The sequence below is a fragment of the Schistocerca gregaria genome, chromosome 7 (assembly GCF_023897955.1).
Source record: "Schistocerca gregaria isolate iqSchGreg1 chromosome 7, iqSchGreg1.2, whole genome shotgun sequence".
NCBI classification, from domain to species: Eukaryota; Metazoa; Arthropoda; class Insecta; order Orthoptera; family Acrididae; genus Schistocerca; species Schistocerca gregaria.
Genome location: NC_064926.1, coordinates 22,411,029 through 22,435,492, shown reverse-complemented (window position 1 = coordinate 22,435,492; position 24,464 = coordinate 22,411,029). Strand labels below are relative to the sequence as shown.

The 24,464-nt window shown below is 41.2% G+C and overlaps 2 protein-coding genes across 3 annotated transcripts in view; one reads left to right on the top strand and one right to left on the bottom strand.

Moving 5' to 3' along the window:
* The window catches only part of LOC126281741 (uncharacterized), a 500,256-nt gene extending 497,399 nt beyond the window's left edge, over positions 1-2,857 (top strand). Inside the window, exon 10 of the mRNA XM_049980928.1 lies at positions 1,911-2,857. Coding sequence (XP_049836885.1) covers positions 1,911-1,991 — 81 coding nt within the window. The 3' untranslated portion in view covers positions 1,992-2,857. The remainder of the gene's footprint in view (positions 1-1,910) is intronic.
* A 6,470-nt stretch (positions 2,858-9,327) lies between these two features.
* Positions 9,328-24,464, bottom strand: part of LOC126281179 (serine/threonine-protein kinase RIO2) — a 93,644-nt gene continuing 78,507 nt past the window's right edge. For both annotated transcript variants that reach the window (XM_049979871.1, XM_049979872.1), the window contains exon 8: positions 9,328-10,013. The gene's annotated coding sequence lies outside the window, so the exon portion shown is untranslated. The remainder of the gene's footprint in view (positions 10,014-24,464) is intronic.

The window sequence follows — 24,464 nt, the reverse complement described above, 5'->3', positions numbered from 1 at the left end:
AGTCACACTTGAACACAAATAAATTTAACAATTGTACCAGACTTATTGATAATGTATTCCAGATGATTTGTTACAGATATATTGAGACAAGCTGCTTTGGATGTACTAGACCAATGCAGAAGAATGTACACATTCATCACGCGATTTGCTCTGGCATCTGCAGAAACATTTGAAATAAAACTCATTAGTAAACTTGTGGCTTTTTCTGTTCCATGGCAGACATTTAAAGTTTTTTAAATGACCTAAATTACCACTAGCAATTCCAAAACACTACACTGAATTCGGCCCTTTCAATGCACAATAGTATATTTGTAGTCATATTCATGAACTTCAAATATGAAGTTTACTTTCCTAAAAGGCTCTACCATTTAAAAATTTATTTTAGAGAGCACTGACCTCTTTACTTTTTGTCTCTGATACTTTAGCAGAGATGCCCAGGAAATCACCATATGCAATACAGGATTCAGCACAGGAATTTTCAAACATCAATCGATCATTTAGTTGAGCTTAAATGAAAAACCTTTCATTATGTAAAAGAGTACATAGTAAAAAAAAAATTATGCCTGTAGTTCCAGAGATATTTTTGTTTAAGTTGTTACTCCACCTCAACTCTGCAGTAATCTTCCAAAATTCTCTCCTCCCACAACATTCAATGAACATAGCATATGGCAATCAGACATATGAGGTATGAAAAGATGCAACACATCTTAAGATGGGAGATGATTGCCCAAATTAGTTCTGTAACTGTGGCAATCTCATATTGGAATCATACTAGCATTCTGATCTGTACTTTCAGGAGATGGAAAAGTGATTTTCATGTGTTATGTAACTGTCTACTGTCAACAGAGAATAATTGTTCATCTTCCTCGCCTATAATACTCCGATACTTACATGGTATGGACAGATCTTTCTTGTAACTGCTAACATATTTTCCAGGGTCCAAAACCCAATTTTTTGTTTGTGATTCTCTCACATCACAGTTGTTTGAAACTGCCTTTTAACATCACTTAAAAGGGAGGAAATCATAATTATTTATGTCCAAAGTGTAAAGCCATACTATATTGTCAAAATCAACCAAAATGTCTAAACTTGGAATATTGTTCCTTACTTTGTGCGGTGCGAAGTAGACATTTTTTCCTTATCTGTCTGCTGCTATAAATATGTCAATCCGCACACCACCATGATGTCTTTGAAAATGACATTCATCAGCAGTTGAAGGTTAACATGAATTATGCTTTCCCCCACCAGATTTCTAACTCACCTCACCTCACCCCCACTCCACTCCAGCAAAATTGGTCACTTTTTACTACTTCATACACTTTCCCTTTCCCTCTCATTGCCAACAACACAATGTCAATCTTTCAGCATCCAAAATAAATATCAGCATTGTGGATTCTACCTTTTGTAGAGTGCATGACAGTTATTGAAAGAACCTGCCGTAGGATATAAAAATTAATATATGCTATTGTATCTACAACTTAGAGTTATTTATGAAAGTCCAGAAAAAACATAAATAACTTCAAAAGTAAAATTAATGATTCCCCAAATAGTTCAGCGACCAAAACACCCATGAACAAGGCTGAAAATTTGTTCCCGAAAAAAGATTACACCAAAAGCTAGCTAAGTTTTCAGTTTTGTTTATGTCCCTTTCAGCACCTCAGTGCCGCAACATTTTTGTAAGTTGTTACATTTACTCCTTAAATTAATTATCTAACGATTTTCTTTCCTGTTGCAAAAATTCAGAAGCAGAACTGTTACAGGGTTCAAAAAACTGATGATACTTCTTTGAGGAAACTACTCAAAGCCTAAGAAGCCTCCAAATTGGTTCATGAATGAAATGTACAATATTAGCAACTTTATTGTAAAGTCACATCATATTGCAGGCTTCTCTCACAGATTTTTAATTTCAGGGCCATGATAAAAAAAGATCTAAAAGTCCTGATAAAAGAACACTTCAAGCCACAGTTGCAACTGCAATAAACTATAACTGAAGTACAACTACCATATTCAGCTGCAACAACTGTTTACTTTCATCAGTATAACAAGACTACTGTTGAATAAGGAATATAACAGTGTAAAATGACTTTCTCCTCTAAATGGACTTCAATTATTGAATTTGATGAGAATTCCACATTCTCAGCACAAATATATCCAAGATTACATTTATGACTGCTTTGCTTCATTATGAAACTGTCTTGCGTATTTTTCTCTGTATTATATACTTTTAACAATCGTGCATGTGTCAACTGTTTCACACATACATAGAATGTGAAATACATATATTAATTAAGTATTTTGGAGAGCAATGTTTTTTGCTTAGTACAATGAATACAGTTACTATTCTTTGTAAAAATTGTATGTATTAAGAAAGTGTGTTGAAATTATTCTTGTGATTGTTTTAATGATAGTCTTTATTAAATGCTTGATGTTTTGTCCAACATAAAAATCTCTTTGACATTTGAAATTGTGTGGCAGCACTAACCTGTAATATTCACAATGTTTCTTCGTATCTATTCGTATGTGGTGTGTGTGTGTCATATTTCTCTCTATAAATGTGTCAGCAAAGTTATGGAATCTATGAGATCAGAACAATTTCATTTGCCATAAGTTAACAAATAACTTGAAAATTTGGCTTGTATTCAGATGTGCCTACATGAGTGATACTCAGATTACTCAAAATTAGTACAAATTTTCTTCTAAGATGGTAGCCAATAAAAACCATAGTTTATGATAAAAAAAAAGAAGTTACTGCTACAATGAAGTTGGGTGTATCTTCATGTAATTTGTTCATTTTGCACCATCCTGAGTGCAGTTTTCTGAATTGTAAGCAATAAAATTATCTTAATGCTGCAGTTGACTCAAGGAAATATGCAAGAAAACAAAACTGAAATGCTGTAGTACTGCTCCCTCTTAGGTTCAACATTATTTCATTGAAGTGGCACTTCAAGGTATCCTGCAGACTGAAGCAAAACAGAGAAGGTAAGCACTCAAACAAAAAAGGGGGTTTTACATTCAAAGCTAAATGGAATGAGTTTTAGAGCGAATATTCAGTAAACACCTCCAAGCGTTTGTAGCAACATCTCTTTTTCCTTTAGCAATACAGTTATGCAGTACAGTTACCAAAGCATAACTCCTGAGAATGTCCAAGAACATTTTAACGTCTTCAATTACCTTGAAGTTGTATTTACCCGGGTATAAGACGACCCTGATAATAAGACTGTTTTTTCAAGAGGCTTCTTCATAAAAATTTATTTTTAACATATTCTGACTAAACACAATTACAAAGTACCTCCCTAAAAAGTTAACATTATACCTATTCTGAATTTACGCCATTTATTGTCTACATTATGATAATAAATAAAAAGAAATTGTTTACATAAAAAATAAAGACTGTTTTCTTTTCTACTTATTTTGCTTACTACCAGTCATCTGTGGTATCACTATTTTTAATCATCATTCTCACAGCACAGCTGTGAAATTTATATTTTTGTTGTGACATGTTTAGTAGTTTCTTCCAAATATGTTGTGATTTCTGAGGTTGTGGTTACCATCGGACCTGAGAACACAGCTGTTTTTAACCAAATACATACTGGATATTGCTGCTATACTGAAGTGAGAATGTTCCTGTATCTCTGGCTTTCAAAACATATCGCCTGCTCACCGCTCTCTCCTTGGTTGCGTAGAACCAGCAGTTGACAGATAATCTTTCGTACCAGTCATATGTCTTAGTGAACCTCAACAACAAATAAGTATTTGTCCAATTATAAAGTCAATTCAATTCCAACTGCAAATAGATTCACACAAACTGGTTACTTACTCGTTCAACATCACAGAGGCATAATTTACAATATTCTTATCACTATATACTAAAAAAGAAAACAATATAATTCTACACTATATTATATATGTTTTTGAGCCACTCTATGGCTGAGTCACTGAATCTATGTATGTCCATGAGTTCACCACCATAGCCATACACTTTGCACACGAGTAAATGGTCCATTATCTGTATTTCACCGCACTCACATACAGTGCTGTCTGCCAGGCCCCACTTGATCATCAGGTGTTTACATCTCCCAACACTCGTTCTGACCCGGTTTAGAGCTGTCCACACTGTTCTTGGTAGGTTGAAGCCATCATTCTTCTTGTTCGGATCGTGTACTAAATTTTTGTTCTTAAATTCACTTGCCGACCATACTTCGTTCCAGGCCGTTCTCGGCTCAAAGGTTTGTAGTTCTTCATCGATTTTCCAAAAAGGTGATCTGGATTTAAGCCTGTTTGTCGGTGTGAGATCTTGGTGGATGGGGAGGTCCGGGTTGTCTATAATATTCCTGTAGGTTTTTAGGGCTAGCTGTGATCGCCTGATTTCTGGAGGCTCTATGTTCGCTAGTACAGGAAGCCATCCACAGGGGGTGGCCCTGAGTGTTCCCGAGATTATTCCCATTGTCTCTCTCAGCTGGACATCCACTTTAGATACGTGTGCACTTCTCCTCTAGACTGGTGAACAGTATTCAGCTACACTGTAGACAAGGGCTAGTGCTGAAGTTCTCAAAGTGCTCGCTCGCTCCACATTCCCATGTTGTTATGTTGTTCCAGCCAGTTTCGAAAGGATAGCATTGCGGGATTTTAGTTTTTGCTTTGTGTCTTCAAGGTGTGAGCTGTACGTTAGGGTCCAATCTAGTGGCTGACCAAACTTTGTACGGAATGCATAAGCACGGGGGTCGTGCCTAAGGAATGGAAAGAAGCAAAAGTCATCGCAGTGCTGAAACCCGGAAAGACTGGAGATAATCCTAGGAATTACAGACCAATATCCCTGCTATGTACCTCCTATGAATTATTCGAGAGAATATTGCTGACTAGATTAACTCCATACATCGAAGCCAACCTTCCAATATACCAAGCGGGTTTCCGAGCAGGTAGAAACTGCTGCGATCAAGTGCTGTTCCTCACAACCTATATTGAGAAAGGCTTCCAGAACAAGGTGAAACACAAACTGGAATGTCAACATGATAGATGTTTCTGAAAAGCCAAAGTATGTGGTATACGTTCCCATGGTTGGCAACACGAGATAATTTGCTACTTGTTTAGTACTCCCCTCCCTACACTCATATAGCTCATCACTGTTCACCCTACAAGCCTTCTGTAGTGCTGTGCTTGAGCAGCCGTGAAACACAGACTGTAATATCTTCTAGGCTGCTAGTCATAAGTAACAACAGCAAGTAATACATAAATAAAAGATCGCGAATCACTATTCAGTCCAATTCTCAAACTTGTGCTCATGCCCTGCTATCTACTGACATCTCTTGGTACTATCTTCAGTTGCAGGTCTTGCAGCTGTAATTTTGTTATCATGATAATGACTGCAGTCAGTTTCTTATGATTTATTTCATCTTTTAGACATTCATTCTTGATGAACTTTCCTTCCCGTTTCATCTGAATGTCAGCATAATGTTCTAAACCTATTTAAAAGTTGGTAACATTTTTACCCATACATGAACAGTGACTGAATTCCTTATCTGCGTCCCACTTAGTAAATCGTTACAGTCCCTCATAATCAAATGAATTCCTTATTTGCATCCCACTTAGTAAATCGTTACAGTCCCTCATAATCAAATGAAATATAAATCTAGCAAACTTTTTTGATAGGCAGCATTTCCACTTTTGAATGTTAACTTTACTTCAAAAGCAACATAATGTTTGTACCTTGTGTTCATACATGTATTAGAACTTTTCTACATCTACATCCTGCAAATCACTGTGAAATGCATGTAAGAGGGTATGTCCCACTGTATCAGTTATTAGGGTTCCTTCCTGTTCTATTCACGGATGCAGTGCAGGAAGAATGGTTGTTTGAATGCATCTGTGTGTGCAGTAATTATCCTAATCTTATCCTCATGATCATTATTGCAAACCTGTTCGAATACAACAAGAGTTTTGTAAGATGATAAAATTTAGTGCTATTTCCTCCTTTGTTTCACAAAATTTTCAGATTTTAAGCAGAACAATATACTGTTGTAGTGAATAGTTTAGTTTCTCGCATATCCAAGGCACTAGTACCTTGTGAGTCAAATATCACACGCATGTTCGAGTAACATTGATACTGTATCAAGCACTTCAGCATCATGGGAAATCTCAGGCCTATTCGAAGGTGAGCATAATATGCCCAGCTCTACTCTTCCAAATTCTTCAAAATAAATCTGTATGTGCCCTTAACAGCCAAAGCTTCATCTGTAACGTAAGATGACCCATATTTATTCTATTAAACAATGTAAAAATATTAACCTTGGCAGCAATAGTTTGAACTGCAAATATAAGATGACACTGTATTTTTTGAATTATGAACTGGGGAAGAAAACCTTTTCTTATAATCAGATAAATATGGTAATTACTAGGAATCTTCACATTTCACAGAATAAAACACTGTAAAACTGTGAGAGTGTTTCATGTGAATACTAACTTCACATAAAGGCAAAAGCAATGAGCTCATAGATATGTTTGTACAGTCAACAAGATCACAATTACTGCACTTTATTACCAGTTTCAATAGTTACAGTAACTTAAGATCATACTACTGCAATGGCAACCAAACCCTGTTGACTGAAAACCTTTTAAAAAGGGTGACAATATTATGCTTTGGAAGCTCTTAGAACATACACTGACTTATGTTCAAAATAAACTGCGCTTCTCCAGAAACAGCTTCAAATACCAAGTATGAGGACAGCAATGACAAAATAAAACAGGATAAAACTGAATTAAACGAAAAAACTACAAGATGAGTCTATTGATGCATGATAGCACTTGTACCTCACAGCAGGCCATGTCTTCTAGAATTACCACTGAAAAAATTCTAAAATTTCCTAAATAAAGGATGCAAAGGTTTGTAGTATTAGGTTCATGCAGAAAAATGGTATTTGCTTGTTAGTGACAAAGTTACTTAGGCCAGTGTACTTTAAACAGTTAAAAGGTTTTAAAGGAACCACAGAGGTGTTCATCTTAAACAGTTAATTCTGACAGTCATCAGTTTCAAACTGACAATCTAACAAGGATATAGCTCTGTCACCCACCAACTTGTTAATCCCTTCAATCTCGGTTTTGCTTCACTCATATACCTGAAGGCGAGCCTTCAAGGATGTGGAAGAAGTCAAGTTTTAAATTAATAGAAGCGATCTCTGCTGGCTGCAAATTGTTCTAACAAGAAATTATGACTGTTGCTAATGTGCTAAATTAATTATGATAATCACTTCTGGAGTATCATGTACCTGTATTTTAGGGCAAAAACAACTACTTTTGAAGAAAGCCACTGCTTCCTCCCCCCTCTTTCCACAACTTTACTCCATTCTGCATAACCTTTCTATTTATCTGTCTCTCATTTGCTGTTTCTGTAACTTTCTCCCTCCCCCCCCCCCCCCCTCCAACCCAAACAAAAAGATCTTTTTTTTATTTTATATTGTTTTTCATTTTTTTCTCATTTCTTCTTCACTTAAATTCATTTTATTTTGTTTATTTTTGCATACTATATTTTTTTCCATCCTCACCCATCTTCCACGTATCACTCACCTACAAACATTATTGAAGTACTCTTAGAAATTGATTCTGGGCTGTTACACCATTATCCTAACACTGTACAATGTCTCCATCCCAATCCAAAGTTTTGAGTTCTCATCTGTCAACCCCACTCCAATTTATTCTGGTTCTGCAGTTGGTAAGAATACATTAGCAAACAAACCTGGAGGCGTGCACTGAGTTTGCAATGTAGGAAATGTTTTTTTATAGCAAAATTATTTCAATTTTGTGCATAGATCATATCTATTTTTTTCAACAATGAGCTATTTTAGCAACATACTGTGTTTTATGTCACTGACAATTAAGAATTTCTGCTTACTTTGCTAACTGTCTAAATATAACACACATTTGATACCAGCTCTTGATTAGTTCTGATACATATCAGTTATTTTAAAGTTTAGTTTCCTATTTATTGTTCTTTTTCTCCTCCTCCTCTGCTAAACAGTAATATCTATGAATTGAAATATTTTACTTTTGATGAACTATCAGGGTATTGGAAATTTATCACAGTATGTTAAAATGTTTTCCTTATTGTGACTCAGGTTCAGTCCTCACCATTTAACAGAAAAGTTCACTGGTGCATAGCAGTGGCGTCTCGAGCAAAATTATACCAGTATGCTACAATGTGGTGGCTTATAGCCTTTTGACTTACAATGTTAATAATCATAACTCAACTGAATAATTTAATTGTGCCTATATAAAGTGAACTGTTTAAATATACTTAAAGTTTTAACATTTTGAGGAAAGCAATAAAAACAAAATAAAAAGTAAAATATACATGTTGGCAGCTGCGGGAAACAAACAAGGGTCTGCAAATTGTCAGTCTATGATTTAGACCACTCACTCACTGTGGAGTCTAGACAATGGCATTTCAAAAACCATTATACTCTATGCTTGCACAACAGACTATATGGAGTTACAACGAAAAATTCTGACCTCTTGAATTCAGTGATCTGTGGCAAATGATTCCATCAGTTCCTAAAACCACACCGATACTCACTGAAATTATTCTCCAGTGTTGTTTCTGCTATGTTTAGTACAATCTTGGACAATAAGTTATTCCTTTATTGTTGTTAACAACTTGTTCAACCCCTTATTTATGGATGTATCAAGGCTACCTTCCATTTTCTGTTTTAAAAGTTCTCTCTCTCTCTCTCTCTCTCTCTCTCTCTCTCTCTATTTTTGGTATAGGCCACTTCAAAAGTTCTGCTGTAACACAGTCTTCTCCACTAACTTTATAAGGCTTCAATAACTTCAATTTCTTTGGTAGTTTGAGTTCAATCTTCTTCTAGATTTTCATGTGTGTGAGTATTCATGCTTATGGATTGCATCTGGACAATTAAGAAGCTGATCAAAATATTTCAAAACTGTCAGTGTTACGTAAGCCAAATCTGTGAGCCTCATTCCACACTCCTCTGCTGTTAGATTTACATTTTGAGTACTTCTATCTCTTTCTCCTCAAAAGGTCTACCAGAAAAGAGCCTCTTTAGCAGATCATCTACAGGAAGCACTTTTGTATTAAATACTTACTTCTTTTGGCACCATCTATTCTATAGCCTTTTTACTTAATGTGGGTATTAATCTAAACTAAATTGAATATATTAATAATCTTATTTTTTTAAATAATTAATAGTTTAACACTGTAAGGAGGTGGTGTGTGTGTGTGTGTGTGTGTGTGTGTGTGTGTGTGTGTGTATACACGATTTTCAGTGCTTCTTTGGGAATTTCTGATAAATCCTATCTGTCATGACGACGTCAATGTCATCTTTGTTGAAATGCAATATATGCTTTATTTCTCTACCTGCTCCACAGTGATAAGGAATCTAGTCAGCACAAAATATAAAATTCTTGGTAACTCACTGACTTCACAATACAAGGAAATTGAGAACTCAGTGCCAAGAAATTTGCAATATAATTCCAATATTGTAAATGAATGGCAATCACAAATCAGTTAGTGTGTTTGTTTCAACAATGTTGCAACTCATCTGAAAACCTTACAAGTATACAGAATTGTTTTGTATGATCACATCAACTCATCCAATGAAACAATGTTCAATATGATTCTTCAGGTAAAGTGCCAAAAGTCTATTAGTTCTTAGATAGGTTGATTTGAGGAAAGGGGCACTGTAATCCTCCCAAACACGAATACACTGCACCATCTCACTCGGTATATTAGTTCTTAATTTCAGATAAATTATATTTCACTTTTTTTCCAAATGAAAAAAATTACTTCCAAATTTTATTTATGTTACAATTACATTACAAGAGAATAATTCAGTTCTATACAGAAAACACGAGTTTTCTCTTCACAACAAAACTTCATGACTGCAGCAGCATTGACAAGGATGTCATTAGTGGCTTACCAGTTACCAATAAATTCAAATATGGGTTTTACAGCTACGCAGCACTTCAAGCTGGTGTTTATACTGATGTTCTCCTCACAAAGGAACCTAAACAACACAAAAAACTAATAAGTAACAAAACAAAAGGCATTAGTCTAACATGCTGTTCTGAAAGAAACAAGAATGAAAATTTAACAACACCATTAAAGATTCCTTTATTTTTTTTCAGTTCAAACTCAATAGTACCAAGGTAGTGGAAAGTCCTTGGTGGAATATTCAGTAGTAAAATGCTTACAATAAGTGCCTTCAGATTTTTTTATAAAGAAAAGATCATTTGGTGCACAGCCTGGAGCAAGCCTTTCTATCTGATGATACTTCTGTAGCTTAGTATTGAATTCAAGCAACTACACATTTTGCCGATGATGCTGAATAAATTTAATTCCTGACCTTTCCAAAGCACATAAAACTGATGTGGTCCCCAGGAACCAACCTCAAGACCTCTATGTTAGTAACCAGCAATGCAAACAACCATCCTAAACCACAAAGGCGACCAACCACCAGATTTGAGAATATCACTGTGCAGGAACTAAATAAGATGAAGCTAAGTGGCATACCAATCAACAGAGAGTCTTTCCCAGTTTTGATTCATATTTTGCATAGTAGTATATCTACATGCTGATATAGACTTGGAGACACAGCCTCTAGTGGTACAAAATTTAGTGCCCTCCTAGTGGTACAAAATTTAGTGCCCTCAGATTACATCCATGTTAGGTACTAGTAGAGTGTATGCCCTCTACCTACCATACCTACGCTATGGGGTAGAAGGTTGTAGGACGCCCCTCGATGGATCAGGGGTGCACTACACACAGGAGGCAGTTACATGGGTAGCACAGTGTTTGTGGCATGCACATGGAGGTTTTTTTAGATTAGGTTCCTCCCCATGGGAAACAAACCGCTGGCCACAAAAATTACTAGTTAGTCACACTGATGTGGGTGTGCCAACTATAAAAAATTGTTAGTCCGCCTAAACAGGTAATTCCAAAGGATTTAAATAAACTTAATCTCATGATACTGAATTGTTGAAGGGTCTGTAGCAAGATCCCCAAGTTAAATCTCCAAAATAAACAGAAGCAATACCAATATTGTATTAGGTAGCGAAAGCTGGTTGAAACCAGGCATACAAAGCAGTGAAATTTTGAACTGTGATTGGACAATGTTTAGGAAGGATAGGACTGATGCTATGGGAGGTGGTTTGTTCATTGCAGTTAAAAGCTGTTTAAAAGCAGTTGAGATCGATACTACGTCGGACTGTGGGATAGTCTGGATAAAGCTGTCAATCAGACAAGGATCGGCCATTGTATTAGAATGTTTTTATAGACCACCAGCATCAGCAACAAACATTGCAGAACGTTTCAGGGAAAGTCTTGAGTACATAGGAAGTAAATATCCAAATTATCCGTTAGTTATAGGTGGAGACTATAATCTAGCAACCATTGACTGGGAAAATGACTTATCACAGAGAGCAGAAGCAAAGATTCGTGTGAAGTTATTTTAGGAGCGCTCTCAACATACAACCTTGAGCAATTGGTTAGAAAACCAACTCGAGATGGGAACATATTAGATGGCTTGGCGACAAACAGACCTGATCTTTTAGCGGGAGTTAATCGAGAAGTAGGTATTAGTGACCATAAAGTCGTCGTTGCTTCTATGTCAGTGGAAGTTTTGTGTTATTTTTATTTATTTATTTATTTTTTGTTTGAAAGGGGGGGGGGGGGGGGGAGTGTAGAGTTTTCTTGTTTCGGAAAGCAAATAAAAGTGTCATTAATGAATACCTTCATATTCAACTCCAAGCATTCACAGCAGGCCACAAATATATTAAGCATCTTTGGTCGGAATTTAAAGGTATTGTCCACCCTGTGCTAGAGAAGTATGTGCCTAGCAAAAGTATAGGGGAGGGAAAGGATCCACCTTGGTACAACAAACATATTAGGAAGTTGCTGAGAAAACAGAGAATTTTGCACAATTGTTTTAAATGTAGTCACTGCCCCGCTGACAAACAGAAATTATGTGAAATGAAAGCAGCTGTCAGGAGGACAATGAGAGACTCAAAGAATTTGAAAGCAATATTTTACCTGCAGATTCCAAAAATAACCACAAAAAATTTTGGTCGTACATAAAATCTATGAACGCTGCGAATAATTCAATATCTTCTCTTGCTGACAGTACAAGTAATGTAACTGATGATGGTAAACAGAAGGCCGAAATTCTAAACCTAGCTTTCAAAAACTCCTTTACAATAGAGGACTGCAGCACTATTCCCCCTTTCAATTGTCAAACAAACGAAAGGATGGCTGACAGTGTTTAGTGTATCTGGGATTGTAAAACAGTTAAGATCCTTAGACACCAGAAAGGCATCTGGCCCAGACGGTATCCCCATAAGATTTTATGTTGACTATGCTACAAATATAGCACCATTCTTATCTGTTATCTATCAGAGATCATTGGAACGGCAGAAAGTTTCACGGGACTGGAAGAAGGCCCAGGTCAAAGCAATCTATAAAAAGGGTAGAAAATCGGATGCACATATTTACCGGCCAATTTCACTGACATCGATCTGTTGTACAATCATAGAACATATTTTGTGTTCCGACATAATGACCTTTCTAGACTGAGAATCTCATCTGCAGAAACCAGCACGCTTTTAGAAAACAGCAGTCATACGAGAGACAGTTGGCCCTCTTTGTGCATCATATACAACAGACTCTAGATACCGGCTCCCAGGTTGATGCCATATTTCTCAACTTTCGAAAGGCATTCGACTCACTTCCACACTGTCGCTTACTGCAAAAACTGCACGCTTACGGTCTATCCAGTGACATATGCGGTTGGATAAAAAGTTTTCTAACATACAGGGGGCAGTATGTCGTCCTGAACGGGGTAACTTCAACAGAAACAAGAGTAACTTCAGGTGTGCCCCAGGGAAGCGTAATAGGTCCTCTGCTTTTTACGATTTACATAAATGATCTGGTTGATGGTATTGACAGCGGCCTTTGGCTGTTTGCCGATGATGCTGTAGTCAACAGGAAAGTAGTATCACACGAAAGTTGTGAACAAATCAATGAGGATTGGCAGGAAATAAATGCGTGGTGTAATGAGTGGCAGTTATCTCCCAATATTAGTAAGTGTAACCTACTGCATATAACAAGGCGAAATTCCCCATTAATGTACGAGTACAAAATAATTGATCAGTCTTTGGAAGCGGTAACATCAGTAAAGTATCTGGGTGTGACTATTTGAAATGATCTCAACTGGAATCATCAGATTACACAAGCAACAGGTAAGGTGAACTCTAGATTGCAGTTTATTGGTAGAAGCCTGAAGCGATGCAGTCCTTCAACAAAGGAAATAGAAAACAATACGTTAGCTGGTCCAGTCTTAGAGTATTGTTCGTCTGTATGCAACCCTTACCAGTTGGGTCTGATTCAAGAGATTGAGAAGGTCCAAAGAAGAGTGGCAAGATTCGTGACTGGTACATTTGGCCATTGTGAGAGCTTTACAAATCTCATAGAAAGTTTGAAGTGGGACACACTTGCAGATAGAAGACGCATTAAATGGAAGGGGCAGCTCACTAAATTCCAAAATCCAATCTTCACCGAGGATGTAGAGCATATATTATTACCACCAACTTTCAAATCGAGTAATGATCATCATTCAATAAGGGAAATAAGAGCTCGTACTGAGGCATTCAGACAGTCGTTTTTACCTCGCACGATCCACGAGTGGAACAGGGGGGGAATGTGACTTTGGCGCGAATTGTTCCCTCCGCCACACATCGCTTGGTGGCTAGCGGAGTATATATGTAGATGTAGATCTACGAAGCTACTGAACATACTCCATAACAGTACAATTATCATCTTGGACTAAGCTTTTGGAACTAGATACTGAAGGCTTGACTCCTGACAACTTTAGCTCATTTCTGGTTTTCAGTTATACTACCGACCTACCGTCGCACTCAACTTGCTGGCTGGGCTGGCTGCCTCCAGTTTTGGGCTCTCACAATACCACACCTTTGCTGTTCAACCCAACTCGCCAGATGCAAGTGTTTCCTTTGTGATCCACAGAAGAAAGAGTGTACCACCAGAGGGCTGTGCTGTCAGAATATGCCATATGTAGGAGCCACATGGGCATGAGGTTCTATTTTTATTGCTCAGTGAAGAATTCAGCCCAAATACCAGACAGATGCTCCAGTAAAAAAACAATCCATGGACAGCACAAAAAATTGTGCCCAACAGGTTGCTCGTAAAATGGGGTGAGAGACAGACTGGCAGAATTGTCAGTGAAATATGTGTCATGTTTAGGAGAAACATTCACCAGTAACCATAACAACATGAAGAAATAAACTTTATTATGATGAGACACAAAAATCACTCATTTTTGCCTTCAGTCACACGTTAATGAGAACAATTAGGATTCTTCATGAATGTAGCTGCTGTTTTAGGCAATATGTACATCGGTAATAAATCCAGGATGGTATGTATGAAAACAAATCACTACTGAACAAATAGAAGCAGCGCTTCACCGTTGATCGGCATGTACAAAGGATATTAATTGCTTAGCTTTAGGACAAAGTTCAAAATACACTATTGCTTATTAACACTGCAGAATAATTGGAATAAACACATAACACACTGATATGATTAGCAAAATAGCACACACAATGATATATCTAACAGGGTAATGCTGTGGAAGTCAAGAAGCTTAACATCTGATATTAATATCAAACAATGGAAACTCCAGTTTGGAATATCAAAGATACTAGGGAAAGGATAGATTGCTACTCACCGTAAAGATGGTACATTGATTTGCAAACGGGCACAATGAAAGACTGATACACATTTAGCTTTCAACCAGAGTGTTTTTCAGAAAAGAAAACACACACACACACAAAAGCAAGCAATCACACTTCATGCACACTAGAGGTCTGCATCTGACCTTTATGCTCACTCGAATTGCTCAGCCTGTGTACTTCCATGTTAAGTCCATCAAATGTCAATACAGCCGTTCTGGACAGAGAAGACAACCGCATTCAACTTCCATGACACTCATTGAAGCATCTCATGCTCGAATTGCCCAGCTATCTACTGTATTTACCTGAGCACTGCTCAGTTATCCACTGTAGGATCTTGGCACATGAATGCTAAGTGAAGGAAAGAGCGGAAGTGAAACTTGATCTGAAATAATACAGTAGGGTCCCATTAATCCGAACTAATTGCAACCAAATCTTGTTCACATTACCGATTTGTTCGGATTAGCTGGAATTACGGTGAAGAGTTTCTAGAATGAAGTATACCAAGCAATAAGTAGGTACACCAAGGTAACAAATGGGAACAAGTGTGGCAACAATGGCTCAGTCTCACTTCCTGCTTTTGTTGTTGTACATTGTTGAGACCTATCTAGTGTCTGAGGCCAGTGCACTGCCAGTTGGCTTACAAAGTGTTTGGTTACGTTAGTTATCGATCGCTGGCATGCATAACAGTTGTATTGTGTAGTGGTGTATGTATTTTCGCCATGAGTTAACTCTCAAAGAAAAACTGAACGCTTTGAAGCAGATAGACAATGATGAAAATGTATCTAAATTGACAACGGAACCAAGTGTTGGTAAAGTAACCATTTGTGTTTGGAAGAAGAACCAAGTGAAGTGTGAACAGTTCTGTGCAACGTCTTCGGGAAAAACACTTTAAATTTGGCAGACTTTGAAACAGTCACAGTATGTTAAAGTAGTTGAAGCTCTTTTACTTTGGTTTACGCAGGAAAGAGAAAGGGGAATTCCTTTTGAGTGGAGCACTGGTTCAGGAGAAGGCTGGTTACCTGAAGAAGTTAATGAAAGGTGATGAGTCCTTTAGTGCAAGTACAGATTGGTTGGACAGATTCAAGAAACGTCATGGAATCTGTCAGCTAACAGCTACTGGAGAGAAGTTTTCTTCTGACCACAATGCAGCAAAGGAATACTTGAGTGAGTTCGAAAAAATGATAAGAGACAAAGTATTTTCCCCAACAAATTTATAACGCTGACGAGACTGGCCTTAATTTTAGGGTATTGTAAACAAAAATCCTGGCATCAAAAGCAGAAGACCACTCGCTCCTGGTTTTAAAATGTGCAAACATTGTGTGACTTGATTAGCGTGCAGCAATGCTGCTGGTAATCACAAGCTGCCTTTAATGCTGATAGGCAAATCTGCTAGGCCCAGAGCTTTTAAAAACTGCAACATGAAGTCCCTGCCTGTATATTATCACAACCAGAAAAATGGATGGATGGTAAGCTCTTCAAAGAATGGTTTCACGGTCAGTTTGTTCCCTCTGTTCAACAGTTTTCTGAGAAAAATCATTTGTCTCCTCGCGCAATCCTTTTGATTGATAACACGCCATCTCACACCAGCACTGAGGAATTATGCGATTGAGAAATTGCGAAGTTTTTTCCGCCGAATTTTACATCATTTCTACAGTCAATGGCCAAGGGCATACTGCAAACATTAAAACCGATTTACAGAAAACAATTTTCAAGAACGGATGATAGCATTCCTTTAGTGGACAAAATAAAAAAGACCAATGTGACGGATGTTGTTTATTGGGCCGCTGAGGCATGGCAGTATATTTCAGAAAATACTCTGAGAAAATCGTGGAGAGAACTGTGTTGAAATGAAGTGGAAAATCTGCTACAAATGATACAGATAATCCCTGGATGTGAAGAAGCTAGTGAAGGAGATGTATACGAGTGGATGGCAACGGATTGGGCATGTGTGGAGAACCTTACTGATGCTGACTTAGTTGCTGCTGTGACTCAAGACCAGGAAGAAGTGGACTGCTGTGACGGAAGTGACAATGAGCCTGAAAGCGACAAAGGAGAGCTGTTGCCACGCAGTGACGCTGCAGGAGCCCCTGACCTCGCGCTACGTTATTTGGAGCAACAGCCCACTGTTATACCTGCAGATTTGATGTTTATGTGACGATGGCGCAACTATGTGCCATATAACAGTGTCTTCATTACACCAAAAACAATGACAGTTTTTGTCATCGAAAAAAGTAGGGATAAAATGAATTTGAATCCATTACACCTCAGCACATCACAACAAGACTGCCACGCCAGAAGAACAAAGTGAGAGACCGTTACAAAACATTTTGTGCAAACATCAGTCCAGCTTCCAAAGTGACATTGCACCTACTAAGTTTTCTCTTCTTCCACAGGATGGACTGCATTTATAAAAAGACTATGTAACATCAGTATGATCTTATTGTAAAGTTGTTTTTGTAATGCCATTTAGGCTGTAGATGAGGTACTCCCTCAAAACATGTCACTAAATAAATAAGTAATACAATAGTTGACAAATTTTGTGACTGGTAGGGGTAATTTAAGAAACCTTTACAGAGATAAAATGACTGCTGCATTTTAGTAAAATTGACAGCTTTTCTTTTATTCTTATGCATTGTTTAAGCCTGATGTTTTCCTGCCAATTTTTGTAATACATGTGTACTGTACTGTGTAAATTAAGATACCGCATTTACCCAAATCTAAGCCGCACTTTTTCCGGTTTTTGTAATCCAGAAAACCGCCTGCGGCTTAGAATCGAGTGCAAAGCAAGCGGAAGTTCTAAAAAATGTTGGTAGGTGATGCCACAACTAACTTCTGCCGTCGAATATACATAGCGCTACACAGGCATGCTTTGTAGGCACAAAGATACTGGCGCCAAAACCTCTGCGTCAGTAAATAAATTAAAAAAGGTGGTAGACGAGCTTATATTCTCCGCCCTGAGTTTCGACCACTGCATTTTCAGACATTATCCAACGAAGTAAATACAAATTCCGTATTGTTCATCTTCGAATGTAGCAGAATTTCAATTTACTACGAAAATCCGACAGGCGAGACTGTTTGGGATGTTTGTCAATATGGCCAAGTCTACGTTCTGAATTTTTTCCTTACCTGTGAGAAGAGATGGTTGCTAATAGGAAGCTGACGAAATGTGAATCACATGCAGTATTCTCTTCACCATAAGAAAGAATACGAATGTAAACATTTTGCCCTGTATTCTTTCGTGTTTGTTACTATCTCATTTAAATCCCGTTTGCCTAATGAACTATAGAGTGAGACAACAGCAAACGCGGAAGAATATACATATCGTGTCATGTTTATATTTGTATTATTTTTATACCTAATAGTGATACAGTCAGAAATGAAGCACGGCAACTGACTAGATTTTTAAATCTAAGATGACTAATTTCTGTGCACAATTTGATGTACTAAAGAAGCGGCCGCAAAGATTTTCAAACAGAGAAAAATGTTCGCCTAACTCTCGTTCAGAACATCATCTATCATACGCAGTCTATTATTTGGTTCTTGTTAATCATTATCAAAGAAAGCAGAAGTGTAAGTAAGAACAAATAGCAGTCTCTTGCCATTGTTTCGCTAATTAGACGATTCCTTTCTTTTTTTATATATTGTAAGGGGCGATAGCATGCACAGAATCAAGCCGTGCCGCGAGCGGCTACAGGCCGTAAACACGCACTATCAGAATGCGACAAACAATGCATGACACAGTACAGTAATGCATTTTCAGCTTAGAGTGACGTGAACACATATAACAAAGAAAACAACACTTATCAGATCAAAGCAAAATAAGCAATCGTTTCAAACCAGATGAAGCACGTGAAAAAGGAAGGGTACCCGTATAAATACGGACGGAGGGCCTGGTGCACAGCAATGGGTACCTGGTAAAGCTTAACTGCTAAGCTTACAACTCGAACCAAACTACAATAGCTGTATCGTCTTTCATTCGTCTCTTATTACAATGGACCAACTTTGTTTCGATTTGGAGGTGCGGCCTAAAACTTTTCTCTCCCCTTGAATTTCGAGTCTCAAATTTTACGTGCGGCTTAGATTCAGGAATTTTTTTTTTCCCCTTTATTTCGAGTCTCATTTTTCAGGTGCGGCTTACATTCGAGTAAATACGGTACTGTGTATGTACAGCAGTTTACTGCATAGTTTTCCATACTTATAGACTGACATTTCTCATGTTCGGACTAACCGACCATTTGGATTACTGGGGTTTGGATTAGTGGGACTCTGCTGTATATCCTGAGCATGAATGACCATTGTTGTGACAATGTTTGGAAGAGATTTTGAAAAGTGATTGATAAGGATGTCAGCTGCATGTACTGTGGTAAGTGCTCTCTCTCACCTGTCTTATAGGAAGGAACATTGTCTGCAGTACATGATAAAGTGTTAGTTCTGAAGCATTAAGAGTTTTAGTGAAAGCTACAGTAATTAAAAAGGTGCGTAGAAATGTCAGTAGCTTGTAAATGTCTGTTCAGAATTGGAGCATGTAGGTGTTTCCAACATTTTGCCTCATCACATGATAGTAGCACAAAACACTGAAAGACAAGCTAATGAAATGTGAGTAAGTATAATGCTCAGCATTATCCGGGCCGTAAGTATGAATGCATGTGAATATACAGTGGATATATGGACCGATACATATCGAAAAATGTGTTACCTATCTAGTACTGCGCAATTTGCTTATCAAGATTAGGCACTGTGAAATATGGTATTGATCCAAAACTAAAAATTAAATGGCCTTCACCATATGCATTCCAGCAGGTAGTGGCAGACAGTTAAAACTTGGGCACAATGCGTACAAAGTGGTGGGGCAGCACCACTGAGCTAATGATGGCTAAAAAGGCAGTGCCCAATATGCAGCCCAGTTAAAATTATCTCCTCTCAGCTCTCCCGCCGAGAGGAGGTCGTCCTACGTGCCTGGGGACGCTTAATATGCCGAAGCTTATTCCCATTGGCGATGCCAAAGGGACACCACCGCCTGACAGACAGCAATGCAGAGATCAGAGGGAATAGAGGTACTTGCGGGCTGACATAAAGAAGACTGCAGCCTTGGCAGCAGTGTCACTTCCTGGCAGAACAACATGACCAGGAACCCACAGAAACATGACATTGGCTCCACCAAGAGTGAGTAAGTGACAGTTTTCCTGTACCCACTGCACTAAGGGCTGAGCAGTGTACTGCACACAGAGACTTTGGAGGGCACTGACTGAGTCGGAGCAGAGGACACAATTGGGAAGACTGTGTCATCAGATGTACTCCGTGCCCTGATACATGACAAAAAGCTCAGCTGTAAATACTGAGGAATGGTTGGTTGGTTGGGTGTGGGATTGAAGGGACCAGACTGCTAAGGTCATCGGTCCCTTGTTCCACGATAAAATCACACGAAATAAAAGCTGTCAGTCGTTAAAAACGGAGAACTGAGACAAGGGACGACACAATACACGAAAGACAGACAAAGACCAGACAAACGGAACTAAAATCACACCGAGTGTGAAGGTGGTTGGCCGACCATGAAAATAAGGAAAAGCCAACCACCAAATGACATTAAAACCCACAGTTTAAAACCACAGGCCAAAGGCCCAAGTCAATACAGGAAATAAAAGGACAAACACTCAAATCATACGATAAAAACCCCCTGCCCGAATAAAACTCAACACGAGGTCCGCCATAGCAACGTCATCACATAAAAGGGCAGGGAGGGTATCAGGCAGCGCAAACGTCTGCCTGAGTCCTGTTAAAAGCGGGCAGTCCACCAAAATGTGGACCACCGTCAGAGCTGCCCCGCAGCGACATAGCGGTGGGTCCTCCCGGCACAACAAATGGCCGTGCGTCAGCCACGTGTGGCCAACGCGCAGCCGGCAGAGGACGACAGAGTCCTTCTGAGAGGCCTGCATGGAGGAGCGCCACACACCGGTCGTCTCCTTCACCGCCCGAAGTTTGTTGGGCGTGGGCAGGGTGCGCCACTCGGCACCCCAGGCACCAAGCACTTTCTGGCGCAAAAGCGACAGGAGATCACACTCCATAAGGCCGAGTTCCAGAGCCAGTGAACTCACTGCCTGTTTAGCCAGCGTGTCAACCCGCTCATTGCCCGGGATGCCGACATGACCTGGGGTCCAAACAAAGACCACGGAGCGGCCACAACGGGCAAGAGCATGGAGCGACTCGTGGATGGCCATCACCAGATGGGAACGAGGAAAGCACTAGTCAAGAGCTCGTAAACCACTCAGGGAGTCACTACAGATGACAAAGGACTCACCTGAGCGGGAGCGGACATACTCTAGGGCGCGATAGATGGCAACCAACTCGGCTGTACCCGGGTGCCAGCGACCGTTGCTCACAATGATCCTCTAGAGTAAGAGCGTAACCAGTGCGACCAGAGACCATCGAACCGTCGGTATAGGCCACGGCAGATCCGGGAAACTCGGCAAGGAGAGAAACAAAGCGGCGGCGGAGAGCCGGAGGAGGGACCGAGTCTTTCGGACCCTGTGCCAAATCCAGCCGAATGCATGGTCGGCGCACACACCAAGGGGGCAGACGGAGATTGGCCCGGAAAACAGGCGGGAGAGGAAAAAACTCAATCCCACACAGTAGAGCCCGGATGCGAACCGCGATCGTACACGCTGACCGGGGCCGCCTGTCTGGAAGATGGATGATCGAGTGCAGGAACAGGAGACGGTAGTTGGGATGCCCTGGCAAACTACAAACGTGGGCAGCATAAGCGGCCAGAAGTCGGTCGCGCCGGATCCGCAATGGAGGAACACCAGCCTCCACAAGTAAGCTGTCAACAGGGCTTGTCCGAAATGCTCCTGTGGCGAGTCGGATCCCGCAGTGATGGATGGGATCCAGCAATTGCAATGCCGATGGCGATGCCGATGCCGAACCATAAGCCACACACCCATAATCAAGGCGGGACTGGATCAGCGCTTGATACAGCCGGAGAAGGATGGACCGATCGGCACCCCATCCGGTGTGGCTAAGGTAACGGAGAGTGTTTAAATGCCGCCAGCATGTTTGTTTAAGCTGCCTAATATGAGGCAGCCAAGTCAACCGGGCATCAAATACCAGTCCCAAGAACCAATGCGTCTCTACCACAGCAAGAGGTTCACCGTCAAGGTAAAGGCGTGGCTCAGGGTGAACCGTGCGACGCCGCCAGAAATGCCTAATGCAGGCCTTAGCGGCCGAAAACTGGAAGCCGTGCGCTACAGCCCACGACTGCGCCTTGCGGATAGCGCCCTGCAGCTGGCGCTCAGCAACTGCAATGCCAGCGGAGCTGTAGTAGAGGCAGAAGTCGTCTGCATACAACGAAGCTGCGACGGACAATCCCACCGCCTCAGCGAGCCCATTGATCGCAATTAAAAACAGGGAGACACAGAGGACAGCCCTGTGGGACCCCGTTCTCCTGGACCTGGGAGGAACTATGGGACGCAGCAACTTGCATGCGGAAGGAACGATACGACAGAAAATTCTGAATAAAAATCGGGAGTGGGCCCCTAAGACCCCCACCCATGAAGTGTGGCCAGGATGTGATATCGCCAAGTCGTATCGTACGCCTTCCGCATGTCGAAGAAGACGGCAACCAGATGTTGGCGGCGTGCAAAGGCTGTACGGACAGCAGACTCTAGGGAGACCAGATTATCGACGGCAGAGCGGCCTTTACGGAACCCACCCTGAGACGGAGCCAGAAGGCCTCGAGACTCGAGGAGCCAACTCAACCTCCGGCTCACCATACGTTCTAGCAACTTGCAAAGAACGTTGGTGAGGCTTATGGGGCGGTAGCTGTCCACCTCCAGCGGGTTCTTGCCAGGTTTCAACACGGGGAGGACGATGCTTTCTCGCCATTGAGACGGGAACACACCCTCAACCCAGATGCGGTTGAAAACATCTAGGAGGCGTCGCTGGCAATTCACAGAGAGGTGTTTCTGCATCTGGCTGTGGATGCGGTCTGGCCCAGGAGCCGTATCAGGGCAAGCAGATAGTGCACTCTGGAATTCCCAGTCGGTGAAAGGAGCATTGTACGACTCCGCGTGGCACGTGTGAAAGGAAAACCTCCAACTTTCCAACCGCTCTTTCCGGGAGCGGAAGACCAGTGGGCAATTCGTAGATGCGGAACACTGAGCAAAATGCACTGCTAACCGGTCCGCAATCGTGTCGGAGTGAGGACACACCACTCCATTCAGCGAAAGCCCAGGGACAGAGACAGGTGGCCGATAGCCATGAAGTCGCCTAATCTTAGCCCAAACCTGCGACGCAGAGGTACGGACGCCAATGGAGGAAACATACCGTTCCCAGCACTCCTGCTTCCGTTGTCGAATAAGGCGTCGGGCACGGGCACGGAGCTGTTTAAAAACGATGAGGTTCTCCAAGGACGGGTGCCGCTTATGGCGTTGAAGAGCCCGCCGGCGATCTCTAATCGCCTCTGCGATCTCGGGCGCCCACCAAGGCACAGTCCTCCGCCGAGGGGACCCGGATGAACAGGGAATCGCAGATGCCGCCACAGAAACGATGCCGGTGGTGACCGACTGAACCACCGCATCAATGGTGTCATGGGAAGGAGGTGCGATAGTGGCGAGAGAGGAGAACAAGCCTCAATCAGCCTTACTTAGAGCCCATCTGGAGGGGCGTTCAGAAGAATGACGCTGTGGTAGTGACAGAAAGATGGGGAAATGGTCACTACCACGTAAGTCGTCATGGACACTCCAGTGGATGGATGGTGAAAGTCCGGGGCTGCAGATAGAAAGGTCGATGGCCGAAAATGTGCCATGGACTACGCTGAAATGTGTCGGCTCTCCCGTGTTTAAGAGGCAGAGGTCAAGCTGCGAGAGAAGAGTCTTGACATCTCTACCCCGGCCAGTAATCGCGGCGCTACCCCACAGGGGGTTATGGGCGTTAAAGTCGCCCAGTAACACAAAAGGAGGAGGCAGTTGTGCTATCAATGCAGCCAACACATGACGCGAGACATCGCCATCTGGCGGAAGATACAAACTGCAGACAGTAATAGGCTGAGGCGTCCACATCCTTACAGTGACAGCCTCTAAAGGTGTGTGAAGAGGTACACATTCGCAGTAGACAGAGTTAAGGATGTAGACGCAGACTCCACCAGATACCCTCTCATAAGCTGCCCGGTTCTTGTAATAACCCCGATACCCACGTAGGGCAGGGGTCCGCATTGCCGGAAACCAAGTTTCCTGTAGGGCAACGCAGAGGAAAGGGTGACTGACTGCTGACGAGTTGGCGAATCTCAGCAAGGTGGTGGAAAAAAGCGCTGCAGTTCCATGTCCGAAAAAGGCGTGAAGGGACCGAGGAGGCAGATCACGCCACTGGGTCACCTGCTGCCACTGATGGAGGACCAGTACAATCTGCTTCCATAGTGTCTGAGGGTCCGGCGAGATCCAGGTCCTCAGCGGACGCCCGGATCTCCACCTTATCCTTGGACGCAGGGCCTGTAGGGAGCAGTGGGGTGGATGCCACCTCGTGTGCCTTGGCCTTAGAGGTCTTCTTCTTCGTCTTGTCTCTTTGGTCCGTGGGTTTCATTGGCTGGGAGGGCTCCAGCGAGTCATTCTCCGGGACGGAGGAGGAGCGGGAAGCCCTGCGACCAGCCGCTGGTCTGCTTTTCTTCCATTGGCTGACGTCACCCTTCCCAGAGGTGGAAACCTGGGAAGGAAGGGACCCAA